We start from the raw sequence: 24,727 nt of genomic DNA, 5'->3' as shown, positions 1-24,727 counted from the left end.
CCTTATTTCCCCATTTTACACAAAAATGCATGAATTTCACAAACTCCTATTACAGGGGGATCAAACTTAGTCACACAGGGGGTGAATAATACTGATCACACTAAAGCTAAACCTTTAAACTGAACTTTTTGTGCATAAATATGAATAAAAACAGGACCATTAATCCAGAATAACTCAAGTTATTCCCTTTCCTTATCATCAGAGTCCGTCTCTGCCATGCGGCTCCTAAGAACAGTGAAAACAGACACCTCCGGCCAAGTTTAAGTCCTGCAGTCCCACAGTGTGGCGTAACTCCCCGGGTGCTGCGTCTCAGTTAAAGGAGCGGATGATGGACAGCTTTCACTGTCATCTGCTGGAAGTAGCAGCGCTGAGCCTCGAGTCGATCTTCCAACACAGGCCTTTCCTTTTCCACGTAAACTCAGCTGCTGATGCGTCTTCTTGTCTTGTCGGAGTTGTTTTTCCAGCATCCTCACTTGTGAACCATGGATTCATTATTTTTAATTCTCTGGCAGCAGCGGTTCGACAGATTCAGACTTCCTGCTTCAATAACTCCTCTGATCAACGTTCAAATGTGTCAGCAAGTATCTCAATCCTTTTATATTAACACAGAGAGTGAACCACAAATGCATTTCTGAAGAAAATAGATTTTTTTTGCCCTTTAATCAGAATTGTTCGCTTTCAGCTGTGAATGCAGACATGCAGCAGCCGGCTGTCAAGAGACCGTCAACAAAGTGCAACCTCTGAACTGTGAAACACCACAGTGTAAAAATCAATAATCTCACAAAAAATTCATAAAATTATTATAAAGCATATTCTTGTTACAATACATATTTTGTAGGAAAGTCCATCTTCATTTTATCTTGTTTCATATACTTTTTCGAATTTTAATAGATATGAATCATGGCTAAAGTTATCAGTTAACATGAGCTTAAAGTTAACATGAGCTTATTGTCATACTAAAATAAAGAATTTCAATAGTTCACTTTGTTTATTTATAGGAATTTTTCATATTTACAAATGGATCCGATTTGGTCAAAAATCCTCAATAGCTCTGAAGATGCTAGAATTTTTTTACATAGTATTTTTTGTAGTAGGAAAATAAGGTCATGATTAGTCAGGAAGTACAGGAAGTTTTGTGTCAGTAACTACAGCATCTTCAACGCTATTGAGCATTTTTGACCAAATCTGATCAATATTTATATATGAAAAATTCCTAACGATAAACAACTTGAATTATGACATAATCTTTGTTGCAGTAGGACAATAAGGTCATGATTAGTCAGTACAGGAGGTTTGGTGACAGAAGCTTTAGTATCTTCAGAGCTATTGAGCATTAATGTTATGATACATCTCTATTAAATTTTAAAAACTATAAGCAATAAAATAGAGATTGACTTTCTAACAAAATTTGGTATAATAATAATAATGTAGCATGACTATGTTGATGAGTCTTCATTACCAGTTCTTATAAATATAGACATGTAATCGCTTTTTAAAAGTTTAGTACTGATTTTTACAGAATGGTGTTTCACAGAGGTTTCACTTTGTTGACGGTCCCTTGGCAGCCGACTCGCTGCTCTGTTTGCATTCACAGTTTGAAACGAACAATTCTGATTAAAAGGCAATAAAAATGATATTTTTTATTTAAAAATGCTTTTGTGGTTCACTCTCTGTGTTAATACAAAATGAGTGAGATACTTGCTGACACATTTGAACGTTGATCAGAGGAGTTATTGAAGCAGGAAGTCCAAATCTGTGAAGATCTAAATTAACTGAACTGCAGCTGCTCTATTCCCGTGTTCCTCCTCAGTTAGGATTGTGCCAGCGCGGTTGTAAAGTTCACTCACTCAGTTCCTAAATACGCCCGCTTAGTTGTCTTTACGCCCTTTCATTTTATGGCAGATATGTAATTCCATAGCTTAATCTCCATAAAAGAAACAACTGGTTTTTAATAATGTCTGATTGAAAGACATAATCTATTTCAGACGTTTTTCACTTAAACCATCCGCTTTCCCTGAAATCCTGGATTTCTGATAGTTATTATATCTATCAATAACTGTCAAAAAAACGACAGAACTGGTAGCGTTCCTTTTTGCACGGGGGGTGCAGTAGTCTGCGGCGAGCTACTCATGGTCCTCTCCGTCTCGAACAGAGGTTGACAGGGGTTGTCCCGGATGCTGGACAGCTTAGTGTAACCCTGGTGAAATTCTGCGCTATCCCTTTAAATGACATTCTGCGCTGTCGCTCCTTATAAAAATTCTGGACTGTCACTTTAAATTTGCTGGTTCCCTTCCCTTGTGTTAATACAGCAAGACCTAGGGTGACGTGGCTTTCATTTTTCAAGGCATGTCAAAGCACCAACAGGTGTGCATTCATGGGAGAGCTGAGCTGTGTACCCCTGCTGCAAATTGCCATTTATTAGCTGAAGCCAGGTTTTGAATCAGCACGGTTTAATAAAACGTGAACTGGTGAGTGCAGCCATGATTGAAGCAGCTGGCCCGTGCACCAGCTTAAATGAATTCTGTTTGGTAAAAAGGTAGGATCTTTCTATCCCCCTTGTCATCCAACAAAACAGCTGGAGTGCTTCTTTCTTTCCCCCCCAAAAAATGACAAGAAAAAACCTCTTTCATAGGGCCTATCCTAATGCCTTAAGAACTATAAAGACAAGACAGAAAACATCCTCTGGACTAAACTCTTATTTTGTATTCACTGTACATTGTAGATACATTCACATTAGCAACTTATGTCTTGTCGGTGGTTTTTAAACATTCACGTTCCTCCACGAGTAGAAGCGTCCTAGCCCAAGTTAAATTAACTCAAATTGTAAATTCTATGTAAATGTAGTCATGCATACACTGAGTCCAGGGGACAGTCCAGGGGGGTATTCCAGGAAGCATGTTTAAACTAGCCTGACTTTAAGCCTGAACTCTGGCTGAAATCCGCCTGAACTTGCTTACTCGGGGTATGTCGGTTCCAAAAGACTGGATATGAGTTGGCGTAATTACGCTTGACTTTGGAACCCTGGGTTAACGCACGTTCACAGCAGGTACACAAAGAGATTCTCAATAGATCACCGATTTCTGGAGTCACTATGGAAACGCGTTGTGAAAAAAAGAAAGAGCTACACTTCAGTGAGACGGAGTCGGAGATTTTAATGACTGTGTATGAAGATTATATGCTCATCAACAAAGTAACACGGCTGCATCGTCAGCAAAAGAAAGAGTTTTTGCTTGGAGAAAAAGAACAAAGAAAATGCAAGATCTTATCTTATTTCCATTTTACTTGTGACGCATATATATAACTTATCCAGTTTTGCCAACTTAAATGAATTACTTCAATTGTTAACAAGTAATTGAGTTTAATATTTTTTCCATCATCTTCTTTCTCTTTTGGCTTTTTCCCATCAGGGGTTGCCACAGCGAACAAGTTGCATGGTTTACTTGGCAATGTTTTATGCCGGATGCCCTTCCTGATGCAACCTTCTCAAAGCAACTGGGCTTGGGACTGGCAGAGAGGTAGAGAAGGGAACAGGGAGCAGCCTGGAGTTGAACCTGGGTTTCACGGATGGAAGGCACCACAAACCAGCTTGAGCTAAACCTGCTCCCCTAATTTTTCCATCATAATTAATCATAATTCTTGAACTCTCAAATCTCTAAGTTGGAGTCGGCAGATATACTCATTTTTATAGCAATAAAAGGAAAGAAACAACGAGCGCAAGGAGACTTCGTTCGTTTAGGAATTTTCCAACATGGTCTTTACAGCATATAATCTGTATGGGGTGCTATATAAACTCATCATCCTCTCCTTCACTCTCACTCGTGGTGCGGAGACTTAAAGAAAGTAGGACAAAATAACACGACAAAACACAGAAAAACAGCGTAACCACTAAAAACATTTGGTCAAAAACCCGCACTCAAACCCAAATCCGTCCAGACAGGCTAAGAGACTGATATCCCACAATCGATTCCGCCGCTCTAACAGCAGCACCAAAGTAACACCTACTTAATTGAATTAATTTGAATGAAAGCAAAATAACTGTCTGAAAACTAAGTGCTATTATCAAATTGATTTAACAAAAAAAGATTTTTAATCATCTTAACTGAAGCAAATAATGACGTTATATCAAAGTTAATAAGTTTAATTTTCCAACATCCATATGTGGTTTTATCACCCTCTCATGGTGGAAAATGTATTATTTGAGCTTCTTCATCCACTAAATCATCTTCAAATGGACACGTCATGCTGCTTCACCTCTCTGTAAACAAACTAAGCTTCAACTAAACCTGCTCCCGACCAGGGCATCAAAGCATGAATTGCTATGGCAACTTGACATACCCTAAAACATACCTCCATTTCTGGAACTGAAAGCTGAGGTTACCAACTTCCTTAGCCTCAAACTTTCCGTGGGAGGTAGCATAACCTGCTTTCTGGAATACCTCCAGGACCAAGCTACCTCTCTTGACCAGCTTGTCCAGTTTCTTTTTGTCCCTGTCTGTAATTCCACCATTTCAGCAGACCAATGCATAGAAGGGCGCTGAAACAACCACAGTTTCATAGAAAGTCCTGAGTGGTGGCCTAAACACACACCAAAGGACCTCAGTCTCCTCAGAAGGTGGAGGCAACTCTGTGTTGTGCAGGACCCTTGTGTTGTCTGACCAGTCCAGTTTGTTATTGATGTTAACACCCAGGTACCTTTACACAAACACCCTCTTGATGTCCAGTCCCTGGATTACCACTGGTGGAGACTGTGAAGCCTTTCTACGGAAGTTCACCACCATCTCCTTGGTTTTGGTGGCATTGATGTGAAGTTGATTGAGTTCACACCGATGTAAAGTCCTTTTAAAGTATAAAGGGATTCTTTCTGTGGTTTTGTCCTTGCAGTTCTCCCCCAGCACTATGTGACTGAAGAGGAACCACAAGCACCACAGATTAAAGAAGAACTGGAGGAACCAGAACCAAAAGCACCACAGATTAAAGAAGAACTGGAGGAACCAGAACCACAACAGATTAAAGAAGAACAGGAAAAACCAGAACCACAGCAGATTAAAGTGGAAAAAGACGAACCACAACCACCACAGGTTAAAGAGGAACAAGAAGATCCAGAAGCACCACAGATTAAAGAAGAACAGGAAAAAAGAGAACCTCAACAGATTAAAGAGGAACCAGGGGAACTCTGCATCAGTCAGGATGAAGATCAGCTTGATCTCAAGCAGGAGACTGATACCTTGATGGAGATTCCTACTTATGAGGAAGATGAGAACAGTGAAGCAGATCTAAACAATCAGCAGAGCTTTAATGTAACTGATAGTCAGGATGAAGAAGGAAACCAACATGAAGAATCAACATCAACTACAGATGAAAAGACAGACCCACAGAACAGAGATCAGAGGAAGAGGAGGGAAAGAAGTCATGTCCAAAGTGTGGACAGCTCTCACATGTCAGCAGGTCAGTGTGACTCTGATCTTCATCTCCACACTATCGGTATGTTCACTTCAACAACGGTTCTATCTTGAGCTTCAAGCTCTCCAAACATGCAGTCCATCAACAGCATGTTCTGGAAGAGTCTCTTCTGTCCCTTCCAGTTGAAAAGGCGGCCGCCTGTCTGGGGCTGCCCGTTGGGCTGGCTGGGTGTGGTGGGGAGAGTGCTCTATTGGTCGGGCTGAGGTTTGCACTCTCTACTGAGGCTTGCGCCCCTCTGCTCACTGGCGTTGGGGGCTGCTGTAGGGTGACAAATGTGGTTGCCTGGCAGGAGGTCTTTCTCTATCTGCAGTACTGTGCGGGTGTTGGGGGGTCCCGGCTGCCGCTGCTGCTGCGGTGGGGGCCTTGGTGGGGGGGGTGGGGGGGGGCAGGTGGGTTCTCTCCCTCTTTTTTCATTCCATCATCCACCCCAGAAGAACATAAACACTCACTCGAGCACAGGTGCTATCTCACCTTTGCACAAATAGTTTGCGTGACTGAATGAAATGTTTCACATGTTTTAATATGCGTGTGTGAATTTAAGTGGTAGTTACGGTGGCCAACAGGGCTCACACTACATACAAATGGAAAAACGCAACGGCATTACCCGAAGCAAGACGAAATTACCCGCAGCACAACAGCATTAAGAGACAGCGCAACAGCATTACCCGCAGCACGACGACATAACCGCAGCCTTAGCATTAAGCTCAGCACAACGGAAATGAGGACTTTTTTTTCCTACCAAAAAAAAACAGTTTCAAATTATTCAGCGCTCTTGGGAGCTACGTGATATTTGGACAAGATTAGGGTGTTTTCTTACTAGATTACTTACAAAATACGTTTGTCTAAAAAAATAAATTTACTCAGCTCTCCACAGTGACATCTGTATCTAACGCTCTTTGTCTTTTTTTTATTAAGACTTTTAAGTCGTAAATTTACTAGGAAAAAACTCGTGAATTTACGATTTAAAATCTCGTACATTTACAAGAAAAAAGTCATCGATTATGTAGAGCCTTTTCTGAAGTTTTTTTTCCGGATAGGTTTAAAAAAACAATGAGATTCTGAACCTTTTGGCGACTCAAAATCAGATAATTTTCAGTGTAAACCAGTTTTCCGGGTTCGGTGTCAGTAAAGCGGAGTTTCATATATAAAATAAGGAGCTCAGAGACACATTTGGGTGTAGACAATCGCTGCAGCCTTTATTTTCCTTTTCATTCACATATCCTGAAGTTCATCTGTCACCTTACGACATGAACCTGTCATCCGAACACCAATGCAGAAGTAAACAGTTTTACATACGCCTCCTCCTCCAGATGAAACGTCCCGTTATAACATATAACAATAAAGAGGAATGAAAATAGTCTGTTATATTAGCATTAGAACGTTGAAAATGCCAGAAAGTGCTCCTCCTCAGACAGACGTAGAGATCTGATCTTTAATGGAGGAAGAAAGGATTCAGGTGGACAGCTGCAGGGATACTGTTGAACCTGCGCGATAACTTCTCTTTTTTTTCTTTCTGACCGTGGTCGGAAACGCAGGGGAGATTTTTTCCAGGGCCGAAGACGGATCCTCGTTTGGGGTTCACTTTCCTGTTCGGATCCTCAGCCTCCAGAGCGAGTTAATAAGTCAAAATACTTCTTCTGGGGAGGGACACCATCTTTTTATTAAGGTTTTCAGTCCTCAATCACACAATATAGACGCAAACTCTCCCGCTCCGCGCTCTCACCCCCCTCTTTCGCCCGTGCTCTCACACATGCACGCGGGGTCTCCAACACACACACACGCACCCACGCACGCACACACACACACACACACACAGCGCGCGCACACTCCATAACTGTTGCCGTCGGCTTCATCGCCTGCAGAGATCCTGCAAACCAACCATCAAAAAATAAAACATTAATAAATCATAAATCAAGCAACTAAACTTCCAGACATTTGGAAACGTTATCAATGAACATTCAGCTCACCTGTTCAACTAAGTTTAGTCGGTCTGCTCTGCTGCTTTGCAGGGTTCACTTGTTGCTGCTGCTGCCCTGTATGCTCACTTCCACTTTAATATCGTAAAAATACATTTTTTTCTCATAAATTTACGGTTTAAATTTTCACAATTTTACTTTTTTGGTGGCCCTAAAAATTCTGTCGTACCGAATAGTTTGAATCTGCCAGGCTTTTATTTTTTTCCCGGAAAAAAAAGTCCTCACTTCCGTTGTGCTGAGCTTAATGCTAATGCTGCGGTTATGTCGTCGTGCTTCGGGTAATGCCGTTGCGCTGTCTCTTAATGCCGTTGTGCTTTGGGTAATGCCGTTGCGTTTTTCCATTTGTATGTAGTGTGAGCCCTGTCGGCCACCGTAGGTAGTATGTCCATGTAGACTTGTTTGTGTGTGAACACTTTTGGAGCCAACAGGTGTGTTTGTAACGTTGAACATTGAACATTGTGTCGACAGGCCCCGCCCATTTTAGATTTTTCATGCATCTGTCAGTTGTAATTCTAAAGCTCCAGCAACTTGTTGCTTTTTAATGCTTCATGATCTTACCCTCGCTACTATAATCAGCCCTCTACCCTTCCCCTCTGCCCCCCCTTCTCTTCTTTCTTCCTTTTACTTTTCCGTCTAGTCCAACAAAAAATATTTGCAAATATTATTAACATTAATAAAGTTTAGCTGAAGTTACAAAAGGTTTTTTTTTTAAATATACATCTGTTGTATCATAAGATTCATTACCCCAAGTAAAACATGTCCAACACAAAAGGCTTTCAGCTCTCATCTGTTTGCTTAGCTGTTGGACAGGACAAGTTAAAAAAAAGACGAGGTTCTTGGTCAGGTACAGGGAGCACGGATGAGCCAACTGTAATCTGGAAGCACCCCCGGAGGGGAGTGGGAAAGGGGGACAGTACAGGAATGTATGTATGTATATGTATATATATGTATATGTATATATATATATATATATATATATATATATATATATATATATATATATATATATATATATATATATATATATATATATATATATATATATATATATATATATATATATATATGCATATGTGCGTATATAAAAGCCTATATATATAAGCCTTGCTAGGCTTTATCCACTACAAAACATTACAATAATTATAAAAGATATATCACAAAATACAGATCATACTAAGGGGAACAGGCATATTTAAAGTAAATTGAATGTTAAGGACAACAACCTCCTGTGCTCCTTCAGTCTCGCTTTAGCTTCGCCTTCATGCCCCCCCCCCTGGGCCTGGTCTCCCCAATGATCCAGGCGCGGCGCTAGTTCATCTTAAACACGTCTATCGTTGCATTTTCCACACGTGTTTTAAGTGTGTCTTTGGCTACGTTCACACTGCAGGCTGAAACGACCCAATTCCGAATTTTTTGCCCCTAAGCGGCCAAATTCCGATCTTTTCATGACAGTCTGAATGACACAGATCCGATCTTTTCAATTGCACATTCCACATTTTCACATACACATTCCTCATTCTACTACAGTGGGTACAGACGACCCCGACTCCATTGCCTTCTTAAAATGAGTAGATTGTAATTGTGCTGCTCCTTCGTGAAAATAAATTTAATATTACAAAAAGAGCTCCGCTTTTGACAACACTGTTGTTGACATCTGCTCCGCAAACAAGTGACGTCGTTCACCGTTGAGTATTCTTCTGGCTTCTGCGCATGCGGGTCTCGTTTGGGTCGTGTCACGGTCACACTGGAGATCACAAAAGTTCGGATTTACTTGGAAATGTGAACGGTCTAGCAAACAAATCAGATTTTTTCAAAAAATCCGAATTGAGCATTAAGCCCTGCAGTGTGAACGTAGCCTAAGACTAAATCGTGTTGTTGCTCACACGTGTTTAATGTTCAAGCCCCGTTAGCTGTCACGCATGTAGATGTGTGACATTTATTCTCCTCAGCTGACCCAAGTCCCGCAGGAGCGATGTGCTGCAGTGACAGCCGCGCATGAGAATCATGGTTTGCTTCGCGAGTTTGAGACCCCTGGTGTAGACTCTGGCACTGGTACACTAGCCACAGGTCGAAGAATGAATCAATAGTTCGCTTGGTCATAACTCAGACGCGCGCACATATCAGGTTGGGATGATATGTGAGCTGCAAGGTGGCGCAGTGGTTAGCGCTCTTGCCTCACAGCAAGAAGGCCCCCGGTTCAAGTCCCGGCTGGGGGACATGAAAAACACAACATCAATGGGGGACCTTTCTGTGTGGAGTTTCCATGTTCTCCCCGTGCATGCGTGGGTTTTCTCCGGGATCTCCGGCTTCCTCCCACCATCCAAAAACATGCTTCATAGGTTGATTGGCAACTCTAAATTGACCATAGGTGTGAGTGTGAGAGTGAATGGATGTGTGATTGATAATATTCTACCCTGCGACAGACTGGCGACCGGTCCAGGGCATCCCTTGCCTACGCCCAAGTGGCCGGGATAGGCTCCGGCAACCCCGTGACCCCGAAAGGGACAAACGGTCAAGAAGATGGATGGATGGATATTTGTCTGTGTTTCCTTCCCACAGATGTTTACGTGCGCTCGATTATCTCTAGGCCCCTCCCCCTCCACGCATGTAGCCACTTACATTGACTTTCCCTGTTCTTCTCACACGCATTGGCCGCCTCACAGACAGGCATCACTCAATGAAACGCGAGTGTGTGCTCACGTCTCATGAGTATGTGCGCGAGTTTGTGTGCGTGTGCGCTCCCGTCTTATTGCTCATTTTATTGATCATTGACGTGCCCTTTCCACATTTAATGTATAAAAAATATGGAGGGTGGGGGAGGCAAATTTACTGGTAGCACATGTGCTGTAAAAGAGGAGGGTGTGTGTGTTAGTGTGTGGAGTATCATTGTGTGTTTATAAAAAGGTTTATTAAAAGGTATAGGTTAAAATAACTGGGTAACCTTTTTGGAAAACTTAAAAGTTTTCTTAATTAGGTGTTTGACCTACTAAAGTCTGAACAACTGACATCACCTCTAACTGTCTTAACTTTGAAAGAGAACTAATAGGTTACAATCTGTCGTTTTTTTAAAGTCTAGAGGAACTGAAGATAAGAGGATTTCGATATTTCTTGACAATACACAAAGACCTTTAAAAATATAAAAGGTCTCCTTTTTTGTATTTGTCTCTGCAGTCCTCCCTCAGCATTATGTGAGTAAAGAGGATTTGTGCAACCAGCAGACGAATTTAAGAGTGGAACAAGAGGAACAAGAGCCTCGAGTAATTAAAGATGAACAGGGGGAACCAGAACTTCGACATAGTAAAGAGGAACATGAGGAACCAGAACCTCCACAGATTAAAGAGGAACAAGAGGAACACAAACCCGCACTGATTAAAGAAGAGAAAGTAGAAGAACTAGAACCTTTACTAATGAAAGAGAAAGAGGAAGGGTTCTACATAAGTCAGGATAAGGAGCATATTGATCTGAAGCAGGAGACTGATGCCTTGATTGAGATTCCTACTTGTGACGAAGATGAGAACAGTGAAGCAGATCTAAACAATCAGCAGAGCTTTAATGTAACTGATAGTCAGGATGAAGAAGGAAACCAACATGAAGAATCAACATCAACTACAGATGAAGAGACAGAATCAACATCAACTACAGATGAAGAGACAGAGCCACAGAACAGAGATCAGAGGAAGAAAAAAGACAGAAGTCATGCCCAAAGTGTGGACAGCTCTCACGTGTCAGAAAGCCAGTGTGACTCTGATGTTGGAAAAAACTTCACAAACTCAACTTTATTTAAGAGACCTAAACGATCTTCTAGCAAAAAGATACTTTCTTCTGTAAAGTCTTGTGAAAGCTCAAGAATTGTTAGCAATCTCTTTGCTAACACGAAAAATAAGTCAGATGACAGACATCGTATCTGTACAGAAAGCCGTAAAACTTTAGGTTACGGGTGTCAGTTCAGAACTAATATAAAAACTCATACAGGAGAGAAGCCTTTTTCTTGTAAAGAATGTACAAAAAGCTTTTGTCGCATATCTGCTCTCAAAAGACACACGAGAACTCATACAGGAGAAAAGCCTTTTTCTTGTAAAGAATGTAAAAAGAGTTTTACTGATTTATCTTATCTTAAATCACACATAAGAACTCATACAGGAGAGAAGCCTTTTTCTTGTAAAGAATGTACAAAACGCTTTATTAGCATATCTGTTCTCAAAAGACACATGAGAACTCATACAGGAGAGAAGCCTTTTTCTTGTAAAGAATGTACAAAATGCTTTAGTCGCATATTTGCTCTCAAAAGACACACGAGAACTCATACAGGAGAGAAGCCTTTTTCTTGTAAAGAATGTACAAAATGCTTTATTTGCATAACTGATCTCAAAACACACATGAGAACTCATACAGGAGAAAAGCCTTTTTCATGTAAAGAATGTAAAAAGAGTTTTAGTCGCATATCTGCTCTCAAAATACACACGAGAACTCACACAGGAGAGAAGCCTTTTTCTTGTAATGTATGTAAAAAGAGTTTTAGTGATTTATCTTATCTTAAAACACACTTAAGAACTCATACAGGTGAGAAGCCATTTTCTTGTAAAGAATGTAAAAAACGCTTTATTAGTATATCTGTTCTCAAAAGACACACGAGAACTCATACAGGAGAGAAGCCTTTTTCTTGTAAAGAATGTACAAAACGCTTTAGTTGCAAAACTGATCTCAAAAGACACACGAGAACTCATACAGGAGAGAAGCCTTTTTCATGTAAAGAATGTAAAAGAAGATTTAGTCATATATTTCATCTCAAATCACACACGAGAACTCATACAGGAGAGAAGCATTATTCTTGTAAAGAATGTCCAAAATGCTTTAGTTGCATATCTGCTCTAAAAAGACACACAAGAACTCATACAGGAGAGAAGCCTTATTCTTGTAAAGAATGTCCAAAATGCTTTAGTCGCATATCTGCTCTCAAAATACACATGAGAACTCATACAGGAGAGAAGCCTTTTTCTTGTAAAGAATGTCCAAAATGCTTTAGTTGCATATCTGCTCTAAAAAGACACACAAGAACTCATACAGGAGAGAATCATACAGGAGAGAAGCCTTTTTCATGTAAAGAATGTACAAAATGCTTTAGTCACATATCTGCTCTCAAGAGACACATGAAAGCTCATACAGGAGAGAATCATATAGGAGAGAAGCCTTTTTCTTATAAAGAATGTAATAAAAGTTTTCGTCAAATATCTCATCTCAAAACACACATGAGAACCCACAAAGGAGAGAAGCCTTTTTCTTGTAAATAATGTTCAAAGGGCTTTAGTCGCATATCTGATCTCAAAACACACACGAGAACTCATCTTTAAGAATTATGTGAAAAAAGTGAAAAAATATTTTTCAATTGTAAAATCGTTCTAGATGGTGTTTAACATGATTTTGCAGTTTTTAGCCTGTGTTGTATTTAAGACATACTTTCTGCAGTACAGCTGTAATTCATATGAAATGCTCTACTACGTTGTGGACGAGACTGTTTTCACTGAATTTAGCTCTGCTAATTTTTCCAACATGACTTCATTTACATGCTTTTCTGCTAGCTCATTGCACCTCACAAGAAGGGGTGTGACGATAACCGCATCACCGTGATGACCTCATCACAACACTTTTTCTGCTAGTCCTGTGTTTAGAGTTCAAGGGTTTCTGGGGGAAACCTTTGATTAGTGTTCTCCTTCTCACCTCTCACTCCTTCCACGCTGCACACGGCACATTCCCTCTACCTATGCGTGCACGCACATGCGCGGTTTCAGCAGCACAATACATCCTCATCCGACATTCTACAACACCTATATAGTTAGTTCATTAGTTAGATTTGTAGTAGTTAGTTGTTACTTTAACTTGTTTATAAAGAATACTGCGTTGTAATTGTATTCATTTGCAACGCGGCCGCCGGGGATTTTGTGTTTGGCAGTTAACTGCGGTGATCAAAAATCCCACACCGTCACAGCTCTACTCACAAGTCCAAGCTAACATTAGTGTAAAAGAAAACTGTGAGCAATATTAGAACCATACAGTTTAGAGCCAGATAGCAGATCAGATGAGGAAAACAAAGACGTTAATGAATCTCTTTGGATGCATCGGAATTGAAGCAGCCAAGGGATTCTTTGGCCCACCCTGGTCAGTTGCTGTGTCAAAAACCTGACCTTTTTCAAAACTAGTGATGAGGAAGATGACTTGCCAGACTCAATAATAAAGATGCTATCAAAGTAACCTAAGATTTCATTACATGAACACAGAGCCACATGATGACCTCCATACCACATTGATGCAGTCATTCAATTAAAAGGAGGCACAATGGATTGAATGCATAGAAATTACGTTTTCAAAAGTCTGACAACATTCTTTTTGTTTTGTTTTACTGATATTCTTATTTTCTAACACACTGTTTCTTAGGGCTTCATCATCTATAACCCACTTTTATACCATTGATAAAATAAAGTATTGTGTAATGATTCTATACATCATGTGTTTCACTTTTTGTAATGAATGACAAAAATATTTAAGTTGTTGATGAAGTAATTCTTTTAGATACACCTGTAAATAGAAATGTGTTGTTATGAATCCTACGGATAAGATTTGATTTTTCATGAAATGTTAATATTGTTCTATTTTTGCTGGTTGATTTTTATTAGTAAATTTGTGGACTTATATTATATTGTTTAAATGTGTAAAGGTTAAGCATTGTTGTAGTTAATGCTGAGACAGTGTTGTCTAATTCTGTGTGTTACCAAGACAACACTAGAATTATTTTTACACTTCTCTAATTCTAACACGAAGCAGAAAATATGAAATACCGTTTATATTTTGTTAGTCTTGTTAGCAAATAACAGTTTAGTGAAAAAAGATTTAGTAAAAATGTATGAAGGAAAAGGCGGATAAAAACCAGTCTGGTGTTTGTGTTGGGTGTTCTTTTGATTCATGTTTTCTAGTAGACATTAGAACTGTTCCTCTGTTCTTTTTGGTTCTCAGTTTTCTGTCCCAATCTTTACTGTGAAGAATAAAGTGGGCGTAAACATCAGTCAGATGTGTGGAGTCTTTCTCACAGTGTGGGTTTCTGCTGTTTGTTGTTTCTCTGCTGGTTCCAAAGCTGGAATCTGTTCCAAAAAGGAGAGTATGTGACGAACCAGGGTAAGTTTAAGTGTAGGTTTGTTGATATTCTCCACTTTTGGTACATAAATTTTGGTCTCTCCAGTGTGTCCTGGGTCTTCTACCGGGGCCTCCGCCTAGTGGGACATGCCCCGAACACCTCCCCAGAAGTCATCCAGACTAGATGGCCGAGCCACCTCAACTGGGTTCTTTCAATGTGGAGGAGAAGTGGTTCTACTCCAAGCTCTCCGCGGATGACCGAGTTTCTCACCCTATCTCTAAAGGAGCCCCCAGCCACCCTACTGAGGAAGGTCTTTTCAGAAGCTTGTAATAATTATAGCAAAAAGAGAAGGGGAAAGTGGGCAACCCTGCCTAGTTCCTCTTCCCAGAAAAAGATTCATTGGGGTTGTGATATAACATTTTAATCCAGTCAATGAATGATTCCTGTTAGAGTTAAATAATTATCATTTGCGTGCACACTATAATCTCCATAATATGTTTGTCTCATTTCTATCTTTCAGTAAGAAAACAATGACTTGAAAAGCTCTGATTATACGAGAATATGATGTTCTTGTTGTTTCTGATTAAATGACCCACATTCATGTCTGCAACCTTCAGTTTTCGATAAAAGAAGGCTCCATGCACTAGGATGGCAGAACTCCTCTGTGACAGTTTGCGCTGTGACAGACTGATTCTCCTTCTGCAGAAGTCTAGCAAAAGTTCTCATCTCCTGTGTGGTTCTTCTCTTTATTAAGGAAAAAGTCAAAACCCTGACATCTTGGTGCCGTGACCCGGATCTCAACATACCCACCGGTGGTGGACTGAGGACGACGCGCTGAAGCCGTGATCACGCCCGGACAACATAGGCCGTCCGGAAGAAAGTCCCGGGAGGTGAAATTCTTCGCCGGGCCAGCGTCATAGGTCTAACCCTCAACTGCCAGGGGTGGCTTGACGAGATCCGACCGGAACCAACAGGACTGAGTGAGTTTTGCATACGATCACAGTGTTGAGAATAAAATAGCAGAAAAGGTTTCTGGCTAAAATGGGTAACCAGTCCCAAGCGCAAAGAATAAAATAGCAGAAAAGGTTTCTGGCTAAAACGGGTAACCAGTCCCAAGCCCAAAGAATAAAATAGCAGAAAAGGTTTCTGGCTAAAACGGGTAACCAGTCCCAAGCCCAAAGAATAGAAATAGCAGAAAAGGTTTCTGGCTAAAGGGAATAAAAAATAAAATAAATAAAAAATAATAATTTTTTAAAATATTTTTCTTTCTTTCTTTTCTTTTCTTTATTTTTCTCCTCCTATTTTCCACATTAATATCAAAGTGACCTTGGTGTCGGAGATTCGAGCTAGTTCGATCTCCCTGGACCAGGAACTCGGGACTTAGCGTGCCATACCTCCTGGTTGGCCAAGGTCACCAAAGTAATCTTGGAGTGTTTGCATCCTCTTTTTTTTCATGATTGTATAATAAAATTTGTATATTTGCGCATTAATATCAAAGTGACCTTGGTGTCGGAGATTCGAGCCAGTTCGATCTCCCTGGACCAGGAACTCGGGACATAGCGTGCCATACCTCCTGGTTGGCCGAGGTCACCAAAGTTATCTCGGAGGTTTCCTTTTGCATTTTTTCTATAATCTCAAAAGTGTGGACTGCAGACGATTAGAATTGATTTGTGTTTAAATTCACCGTCCTACAGTGTGATTATGGGTAGTAACATGAGTAAATCCCCTGACGGGGCTCCTTTACAGGGGGACGAAAAATATATGGCACGAAAAGACCCAAACAGCATGCGATATATGTTAAAATGGAAGAAAAAGTATGGTGTGAAAGGACAGCTAAAAACAGAAGAATGGAAAGAAGTAGTTGTTAAACTAGAGGCAAGCGTAGCTGGAAAAACCAGAGATAAGAAAAAAATGGAAGACAAACAAAAAGAATTAGATTGTGCAAGACACTGGCTTAGAGAAGCAGATAAACGTAAAAAAGATTTCCAGGCTGCGAAAGACAAAAAAGCAAACAAATCAAAAGAAGCAGGGACTCCTATCACCATGTTTGTACGTCCGGAAGATAACGAAACCCAGCTCTGCGGCAGACGCCATCAGGCTGCGGGAGTAGCCGACATGCTACAGTCAAAAACTGAGGAAACACCCGCAGTACAACGTTTGTCCCTAACCAGTCCCCGTGTCTCCCTTTCATTATACCCAGACCTTACCTCTCTGCCCCCACCTCCACCCCCACCTAAGCCCCCTACTTACGATTTCAGAGACAGATCCGAGCTAAAATCCCCCCTCAGATATCGGGCTGAGGGAACAGAAACATATCCAATGATTCAGGTGGCTAATCCAAATCCAGGCGAAAGAGAGCCCGAACACCTTTATGTGTTCCGACCCTGGACCCTGGAAGAAGCTCGAAGGGCTGTTGAAGGGCTGAATCCCATTGATGAAGATGTAGAGAAGTGGATAGAAGATATGAGAGATCTTATACTCTCGTACAGACTAAATGGGTATGAGGCTGGCCAAGCAGCCCAAACATCAGTGGGAAAAAATTGGGCTAGAGTAAGAGGGGATTATACAGGCAGAGATGGCCAAAATGAAGTTTTTCCCGCCCCTGTCGACGCACTGTCCAGCAGCTATGACAGAGCCTGGACAGCTTTGGAAGGCAGAATTAGAACAATATTCAAGAAGAAAGCAAACTACTCCCACCTGGCAGGGATAAAACAAAAAACAGGGGAGCCGGTAGACAATTTTGCCCTCCGCTTTGAAAAAGAATTTAAGACCCACAGTGGCATTACACACAATGAGGACCCAGCCTCAGCTTACCAACAACAGTTAAAAAATGGTCTCCTGAAAGCATCGCGGCCAGAAATTAGTGAATGGGTTCGTACCCATCACGTTGAATCTGATGACAGCTCAGTACCACAAACCATGACATGGGCCCGTCACGCTGAAAGAATTACAAAAGAAAAGAAAAACCCTGATGTGTTTTTCACCTCAGATGCTCTTCCACACTCTGCAGTGTTTTTCCACGGACCCACACCTCGCGGGCGAGGGCGTGGGCGTGGGCGAGGCAGAGGACGTGGTAATCCCAGGGGAAGAAAAGGCCCTAATCGCTCAGAAGACTGTTGGTGCTGTGGTGGCCACGGCCACTGGTCAGCAGAATGCCCAAACAACAAACAAGGTCCGAATCACGGACAACCCAATAAACCACCTAATCAGCAATCATGCCATTTGCATGGGAATGATTTCTGACTAGATGATGACCAAAGCAATCTTAATGAAATAGTAGACGTTTGCTCAGCTTGGAACATTTTAAACACCCTTTATGAAAAACCATGGGTAATGTTAACATTAAATGGCAAAGACATACCATTTCTTTGTGACACCGGAGCATGTAAAACCGTTGTGAAAACGCAGGTACCAGGAATAATGAGATCCAAACATCAAATAAAAGTAAAGGCAGCAAATGGTCAAATCGAAACTGAAAACGTGTCTAAACCCCTAAGCATTATAGACCCGGAAACAGGAAAAGAAATCAGTGCAACAGTAGTCATGTCCCCAAAATGCCCCGTTAACTTATTAGGACGTGACCTAATGGTAAAACTAGGAATTGCTGTGGTTCCAGTAAAAGACGGCATGCAAGCTTTTAGAACACCACAAGGTTCCTACGTCGCTGACACTGAAATAGATCAGAGAGTGTACTGTTCATATGATTTGCTCCCAGACGACAATCACATACAATTGACCTGCATGCTGTCCACCGCACAAGAATCGTTAGAAGAACCGCAAAATGAAATGGCCTATAGTAATTTTCAGATTACTATGGCAATTTACAACGACCCGTCTGACCCAAACATTTTGAACTTCTGCTCTCAGCATCAGATCCTTGTGGGAGCGACACATTTATATACAGATAGGCGTTCACTCGCAGCCGTGCATGTGGTCCCACCCTCAGAACCTCCATATCAGTTAGACGCAGTCCCCCACATTCCCCTTTTTAAGCCCGAAAACATCTCATGGACAGATATGGGACAAAGGCTAAAACTGGCATGTGCAGCCACTGATTACAACTCTGATGACTCTCGCTGGGCTTACAGCCCATCCACCAACATGTGGCGCACTACACATACTGGAGTGCTCACTGGAACAGCAGCAGTCCACCCCCTGCAATGACAAGCTGAAATTTACCTTACAGACAGAGATTTAGCAGACCTGGCCGAGATACCAGATGACCTATGGACCAAAGGTCCTACGGATGTAGGGCTACTAAGGTCCATTCCACCTGTCCATATCACCCCGAAATCATCTTGGCATCCCCGAATTAGACAATACCCCTTAAAACCAGAAGCTGCAGTCGGTATGAAACCAGTCATAGAGCAATCACTGAAAAGTGGCATTATCCGCCCATGCCCTGACTCCCCTTGTAACACACCTATTTTCCCTGTACAGAAAGCAAACAAAACAGATTGGCGTATGATCCAGGATTTAAGAGCAGTAAATGAAGCAGTGCAGACCAGAGCCCCATTAGTACCAGACCCACACACACTGCTGAACTCCCTCAAGCCAAACCATAAGTTTTTTTCAGTGGTAGATCTAAGTAATGCATTTTTCTCTATCCCAATACATCCAGATTCCCAATTTTGGTTTGCATTTACTTACAATGGTGCGAAATACACATATACCAGACTCCCCCAAGGTTTTGCAGACTCTCCCACTATCTTTACACAGGCCATTATGGCCTGCCTTTCTGATCTGCAGCTATCACCTAAAAGCCAGCTCATAGTGTACGTAGACGACATACTAGTAGCAAGTGAAGATAAAGAAAGCTGTAAACAAGATTCCCTTGCGCTGCTGCGCCACCCCCACAAGACAGGAAATAAAGTAAGCCAGGCAAAACTGCAATGGGTAAAGGAGGAAGTCACATACCTAGGTCACACTCTGACAGCTGCAGGAAAACAAATCCATTTTACCAGAAAACAAGCTGTGGCAGACACCCCCAAGCCACAAACTAAAAAGCAAATGATGTCTTTTCTCGGGTTGTGCAACTACTGCCGTGCTTGGATACCCCACTATGCGGTTGTCACTCAACCCCTCCTTGACCTGATTCACGCAAAACCAATGACCATGACAGATAAGATACAGTGGACACAAGAGGCGGAAAAAGCATTTATAAACCTTAAACAAGACCTAATCAACACTACCACATTAGCACTGCCTAACTATTCCAAACTGTTCGTGCAGACAGTGGACTGCAGGGAGGGGTACATGACCTCTGTGCTCATGCAAAAGCACGGAGACAAATTACATTTTACTCCAAAAAGCTTGATCGGGTTGCCCAATCTCTACCACCATGTGTACAGGCCGTTTGTGCTGCATCGATGGCTGTAACCTCCTCGGCAAATGTAATATTATTTCATCCTTTACAACTTTTAGTCCCTCATGCCGTTGACGTTTTACTTCTACAAAGCAAAATGAACTTGCTTTCACCTGCGAGACATCTCTCTTATACAGCTACGTTATTAGCCCAACCACACATCACAATCACTCGGTGCAACATTCTAAACCCAGCAACATTGCTACCTCTCCCAAAAGATGGAGAGCCACAGAATTGCCTGGAAGCAACCGACAAGTTACAGTTACCACGTCCAGACTTAACTGACACGCCTTTAACGACCGGCATGACTTGGTTTGTTGACGGTTCTTGCTCAAAAACGGAAATGGGAAAAAAACAAACTGTCTACGCCGTTGTCCAGTTACCTAAAACAATCATTGAAGCAGCTCAGCTCCCTCCTAGCATGTCAGCACAAGCAGCTGAAATTATAGCGTTAACCAGAGCATGTGAATTAGCCAAAGGGAAAGACCTTACAGTGTACACAGACAGCCAGTACGCTTTTTCCACACTTTTTTATTTTGCCAAACAATGGGAACGCAGAGGAATGAAAACTTCCACAGGCAAACCCATCACCCACGCACAACTTTTACTTAACCTCTTACAAGCCATAAAGGCCCCATCAAGGTTAGCAGTTTGTAAATGTGCTGCACACACTGCAAACATGGACACAATCTCAATAGGGAACAGGCTTGCTGATAAAATTGCAAAACAAGCTGCAGGAGGACACCACAACACAGGAACATACTCTGCAGAAACAGAAAACACACAACTCATAGACACTAGCATCTTGCATGACATGCAAAGCTCAGCTCCACTGCAGGAAAAGAAATTGTGGTTATCAAAAGGAGCAGAAATAAATGAAAAACAAATTTATGAACTGCATGGTAAACCTGTACTCCCGAAATCATTGTTCAAAGCAGCGACAGTTGCGACACATGGGCCATGCCATGTGTCGACAGGAGGAATGACAGTGCTCATACAAAGTCACTTTACAGCATTTGGCCTACAATCGTACTTAAAAAGGTTTTGTACAACATGCCCTACCTGTATACGGCATAACCCACAGGGTAACATGCGACCAAAGCGGGGAACTATTCCTAAGCCATCCTAGCCTTTTCCAGGTATTACACATGGATTTCATTGAACTTACTGCAAGTGGCCCCTATAAGTACTGCCTTGTGCTAATAGACGCATTCTCAAAGTGGGTAGAAATAATCCCTACCAAAAAAGCAGACGCGATCTCAGTAGCAAAAGGTATCTGTAAAACCATCATTCCCAATTATGGAATACCAGAAATTATATATAGTGATAATGGAGCCCATTTTGTTAACACCATCATCCAAAACATGGCCGCCAGCCTAAAAATGACGTTGAAAAATCACTGTGCATACCACCCACAAAGTGCAGGACTTGTGGAACGCACAAATGGAACAGTAAAAAGCAGACTCAAAAAATGCATGGAAACAACAGGAAGACCATGGCCACAGTGTTTAGATCTAGTAAAACTATACATGAGAATCACACCTACATCAGATGGTCTGACACCCTTTGAAATAGTCTATGGAAGGCCCTATAGGTTACCTATAGTAGCCACAGACTTACAAAAAGCAAATGAAGAACAAACAATAGCAGATTTTATCATAAGAATGATAAACCAAAAGGAGGTGTCCAATGCAAATATCCTGCCATCTGACTCCTTATCTCCACAGGAAAGCTCACCGGTGAAACCAGGCGACTGGGTGTTCATCAAAGTCCTAAAAAGGAAGAACTGGGCCAGCCCACGGTGGGAGGGACCATACCAAGTCCTCCTAATAACACCCACGGCAGTAAAAATAGCTGAACGCCCCAGCTGGATACATCTCAGTCACTGTAAGTTGCAGCGTGCACCAGAGGCCTAAAGGAGGCTGTTGTGGTGAAGTCTGACTACAAAGGGGTTCCGTCTTTTAGTGGCGGTTCGTCTCAATCGTCAGCGAAGAAACCAGCCGAACCCAACATCCATTAGAACCTGGATCTTTGAAGTGACTCTGCAACCTAGCAGCATGGAAGGCCCACTGCTGGGAGACCGCAGCAGGTGGGTGCGGAGCTGTGCTGTGACTGTAGCATGTCTTCTTGTCGCACTGACTTTCCTAGCAATGGAGAAACCGGGAGAAGGCGGTATCAACCTCGTCCACCGCTCATGGGATCTGTATGAAAAGACAACTCACCTCAATATTGCCACCCACGATCATTCCTACAGTACCAATCTCTGGTGGCAACTGATGAACAGAACTGCACACGACAGCAACATCACTAGCTGTTATGTGTGTACTTTCATGCCGTATGCTTCCCACAATACAGGTCTCCGCCCAGGCAATATCACCAAAAGACAACAAGATTGCCTGTATGAACTTAGCACACACCCTGGCTACAACCGAACTAACAGGAGGACATTCAACTCCTGGAGCAAAAGGAATTACTCTGAGCGGTTTTGGGTTCCTCCCAATAACCCCCGTGGACCGTGTGGCCCAATGAGAGACCTGTTGCCACTACCACAAGACACCATTAAGCTCCCGGAGGTGATATCTTTGGTGAGCATGAAGCCTGGCTCACTTGGACGTTTTGTATACAACAATGGCACAGTGAAAGTGGGCATGGTGCCCTGGCATCTGTGTAACGTTACCTTAACCTATCAATTACAATCTATTACAATCTTACAGTTCGATCTAACTACTCAGCTTGTATGAAGAATGCCAACAGGATCAGAGGAAGCTGTGGATTACTCCTGATCAAACGAACATTTGACATAAGAAACCAGACCAAAGGTAGGCAAGACCAAGCGGGTTGCAGCCCCATAGTGCCTGGGGACCGAGGATCCAGGGTCCTGGCTGATTGGTATTTCCTGTGCGGACACACTGCCTATGCATCCCTTCCTCCAAACTGGGGAGGACTTTGTGCTCTGGTCCCTCTAGTTCCACCTGTGTTCTTCATGAACAGAACCGTCCAAACACCCCACCCCGCACGACAGAAACGTGCTGCTCCGGAGTTCCACATGAACGTCCTACAAATGACTACCACTACTGAAGTCCCATGGGAGTTCCGCATCTGGGGTGGAGGAGCAAAATTCGGACAGTCACTCTTTCCATGGCTCGGAGTGGGAGAAGTAAGGGACCACATCGAGATCAACAGGTACGCATTGCTGAGACTCCTTAACACCACCTACAAGTTTTCCAATGCATCAGCAGCAGAAATGTCGGCCTTAAGAACTATGGTTCTGCAAAATCGACTCGTGCTCGACCTCCTAACTGCATCATCAGGAGGTGTGCAGAATGGTTGGAGACACCTGCTGCACTTTCATCCCGGACAGCACCAGTGATGGACAGGACATTTCTACCGCACTGCATGACTTAACGGAGCTGCAAGCTTACGTTAAGTCTGCGACTCCTGGCGCCAGTCCCACCAGTGACATCTGGTCCTGGCTGACCACAGGCCCATGGTGGCACCTCCTGCTGAAGTTGTTCACCCCTATACTCATCGTTTTGTGCCTATTTTGTCTTTTTACAACATGCGCTCTGCCTTGTGTCATGTCCATGATCGCAAAGGCTACCACACAGGCTTTCATTCGTTACCAGCTTGTCCAACAAGCTGAAGAGGACCCCTCCCCATGTGAATACTCCTACGTCAGAGGCATCGTATGAATCTCTCACCGAAAGTGCCAAAAGCAAGTGGTGAAATGATGATGTTTGATGCTCTGTTCTAAAAATAAAAACCAAAAAAAATAAATAAATAAATAAAAATAAAAAATAAAACATTTTTCACGTTTGTACATTCCCCTTATAGTGTTTATGATGTGTTTGAAATGATAAAAAGGGAGGGATGTTAGAGTTATATAATTATCATTTGCTTGCATACTATAATCTCCATAATATGTTTGTCTCATTTCTATCTTTCAGTAAGAAAACAAGACTTGAAAAGCTCTGATTATACGAGAATAGGATGTTCTTGTTGTTTTTGATTAAATGACCCACATTCATGTCTGCAACCTTCAGTTTTCAATAAAAGAAGGCTCCATGCACTAGGATGGCAGAACTCCTCTGTGACAGTTCGCGCTGTCACAGACCGATTCTCCTTCTGCAGAAGTCTAGCAAAAGTTCTCATCTCCTGTGTGGTTCTTCTCTTTATTAAGGAAAAAGTCAAAAACCCTGACACAGAGATCCTGCAAACCACCCATCAATGAATAAAACATTAACAAATCATAAATCAAACTAACGAGCTTCCAAACATTTAGAACGTTATCAATAAACATTCAGCTCACCTCTTCAACAAAGTTTAGACGGTCTGCTGCTGCTGTGTGGCGTTCACCTGCTGGTCAAGATGCTCACTTCCACTGTAATCTCGTAAATTTACGACTTAAAATCTTGTAATTCTACTTTTTTTGGTGGCCCTAAATCTCCGTCGTGGAGCAGCCAGCGGGCGAAGCGATTTTTAATCGTCTTTTTAATGCTGCAGCCCGTGCAAGACAGGAGGAGCTAGTGATGATGACGTTTGAGATATCTTTAACTGTAATTCTGCCTAGGCAAAACTGAATTACAGATATCTGCAATTGTCATTTAAGATGTGTGACGAGTTGAATGTCGTTTTCAATTATGTCATTGCAGATATCTATAATTCAGTTTTGCCTGAATTAACTGAATTACAGATATCTCTATCGGTCGTTTCATCTAGTCACAATTACGTTACAGATATCTTGAATTACAATTCCAACTATCCAAAATGTAATTACGACTAGTCAGAAATACGTTGGTGATA

General features: G+C 42.0%; 1 protein-coding gene across 2 annotated transcripts in view; it reads left to right on the top strand.

Annotated features, from left to right (window-relative positions):
* The window catches only part of LOC144986813 (uncharacterized), a 57,839-nt gene extending 43,349 nt beyond the window's left edge, over nt 1–14,490 (top strand). For both annotated transcript variants that reach the window (XM_078935025.1, XM_078935029.1), the window contains exons 2-3: nt 4,882–5,445; nt 10,608–14,490. In XM_078935025.1, coding sequence (XP_078791151.1) covers nt 4,882–5,445; nt 10,608–12,724 — 2,681 coding nt within the window. In that variant the 3' untranslated portion in view covers nt 12,725–14,490. The remainder of the gene's footprint in view (nt 1–4,881; nt 5,446–10,607) is intronic.
* The last annotated feature ends 10,237 nt before the right edge of the window (nt 14,491–24,727 follow it).

This window comes from Oryzias latipes, chromosome 2 (genome assembly GCF_053564925.1).
Source record: "Oryzias latipes strain Hd-rR chromosome 2, Olatipes_Hd-rR_3.1".
Lineage (NCBI taxonomy): Eukaryota > Metazoa > Chordata > Actinopteri > Beloniformes > Adrianichthyidae > Oryzias > Oryzias latipes.
This window is presented reverse-complemented; position numbering and strand designations above follow the sequence as displayed.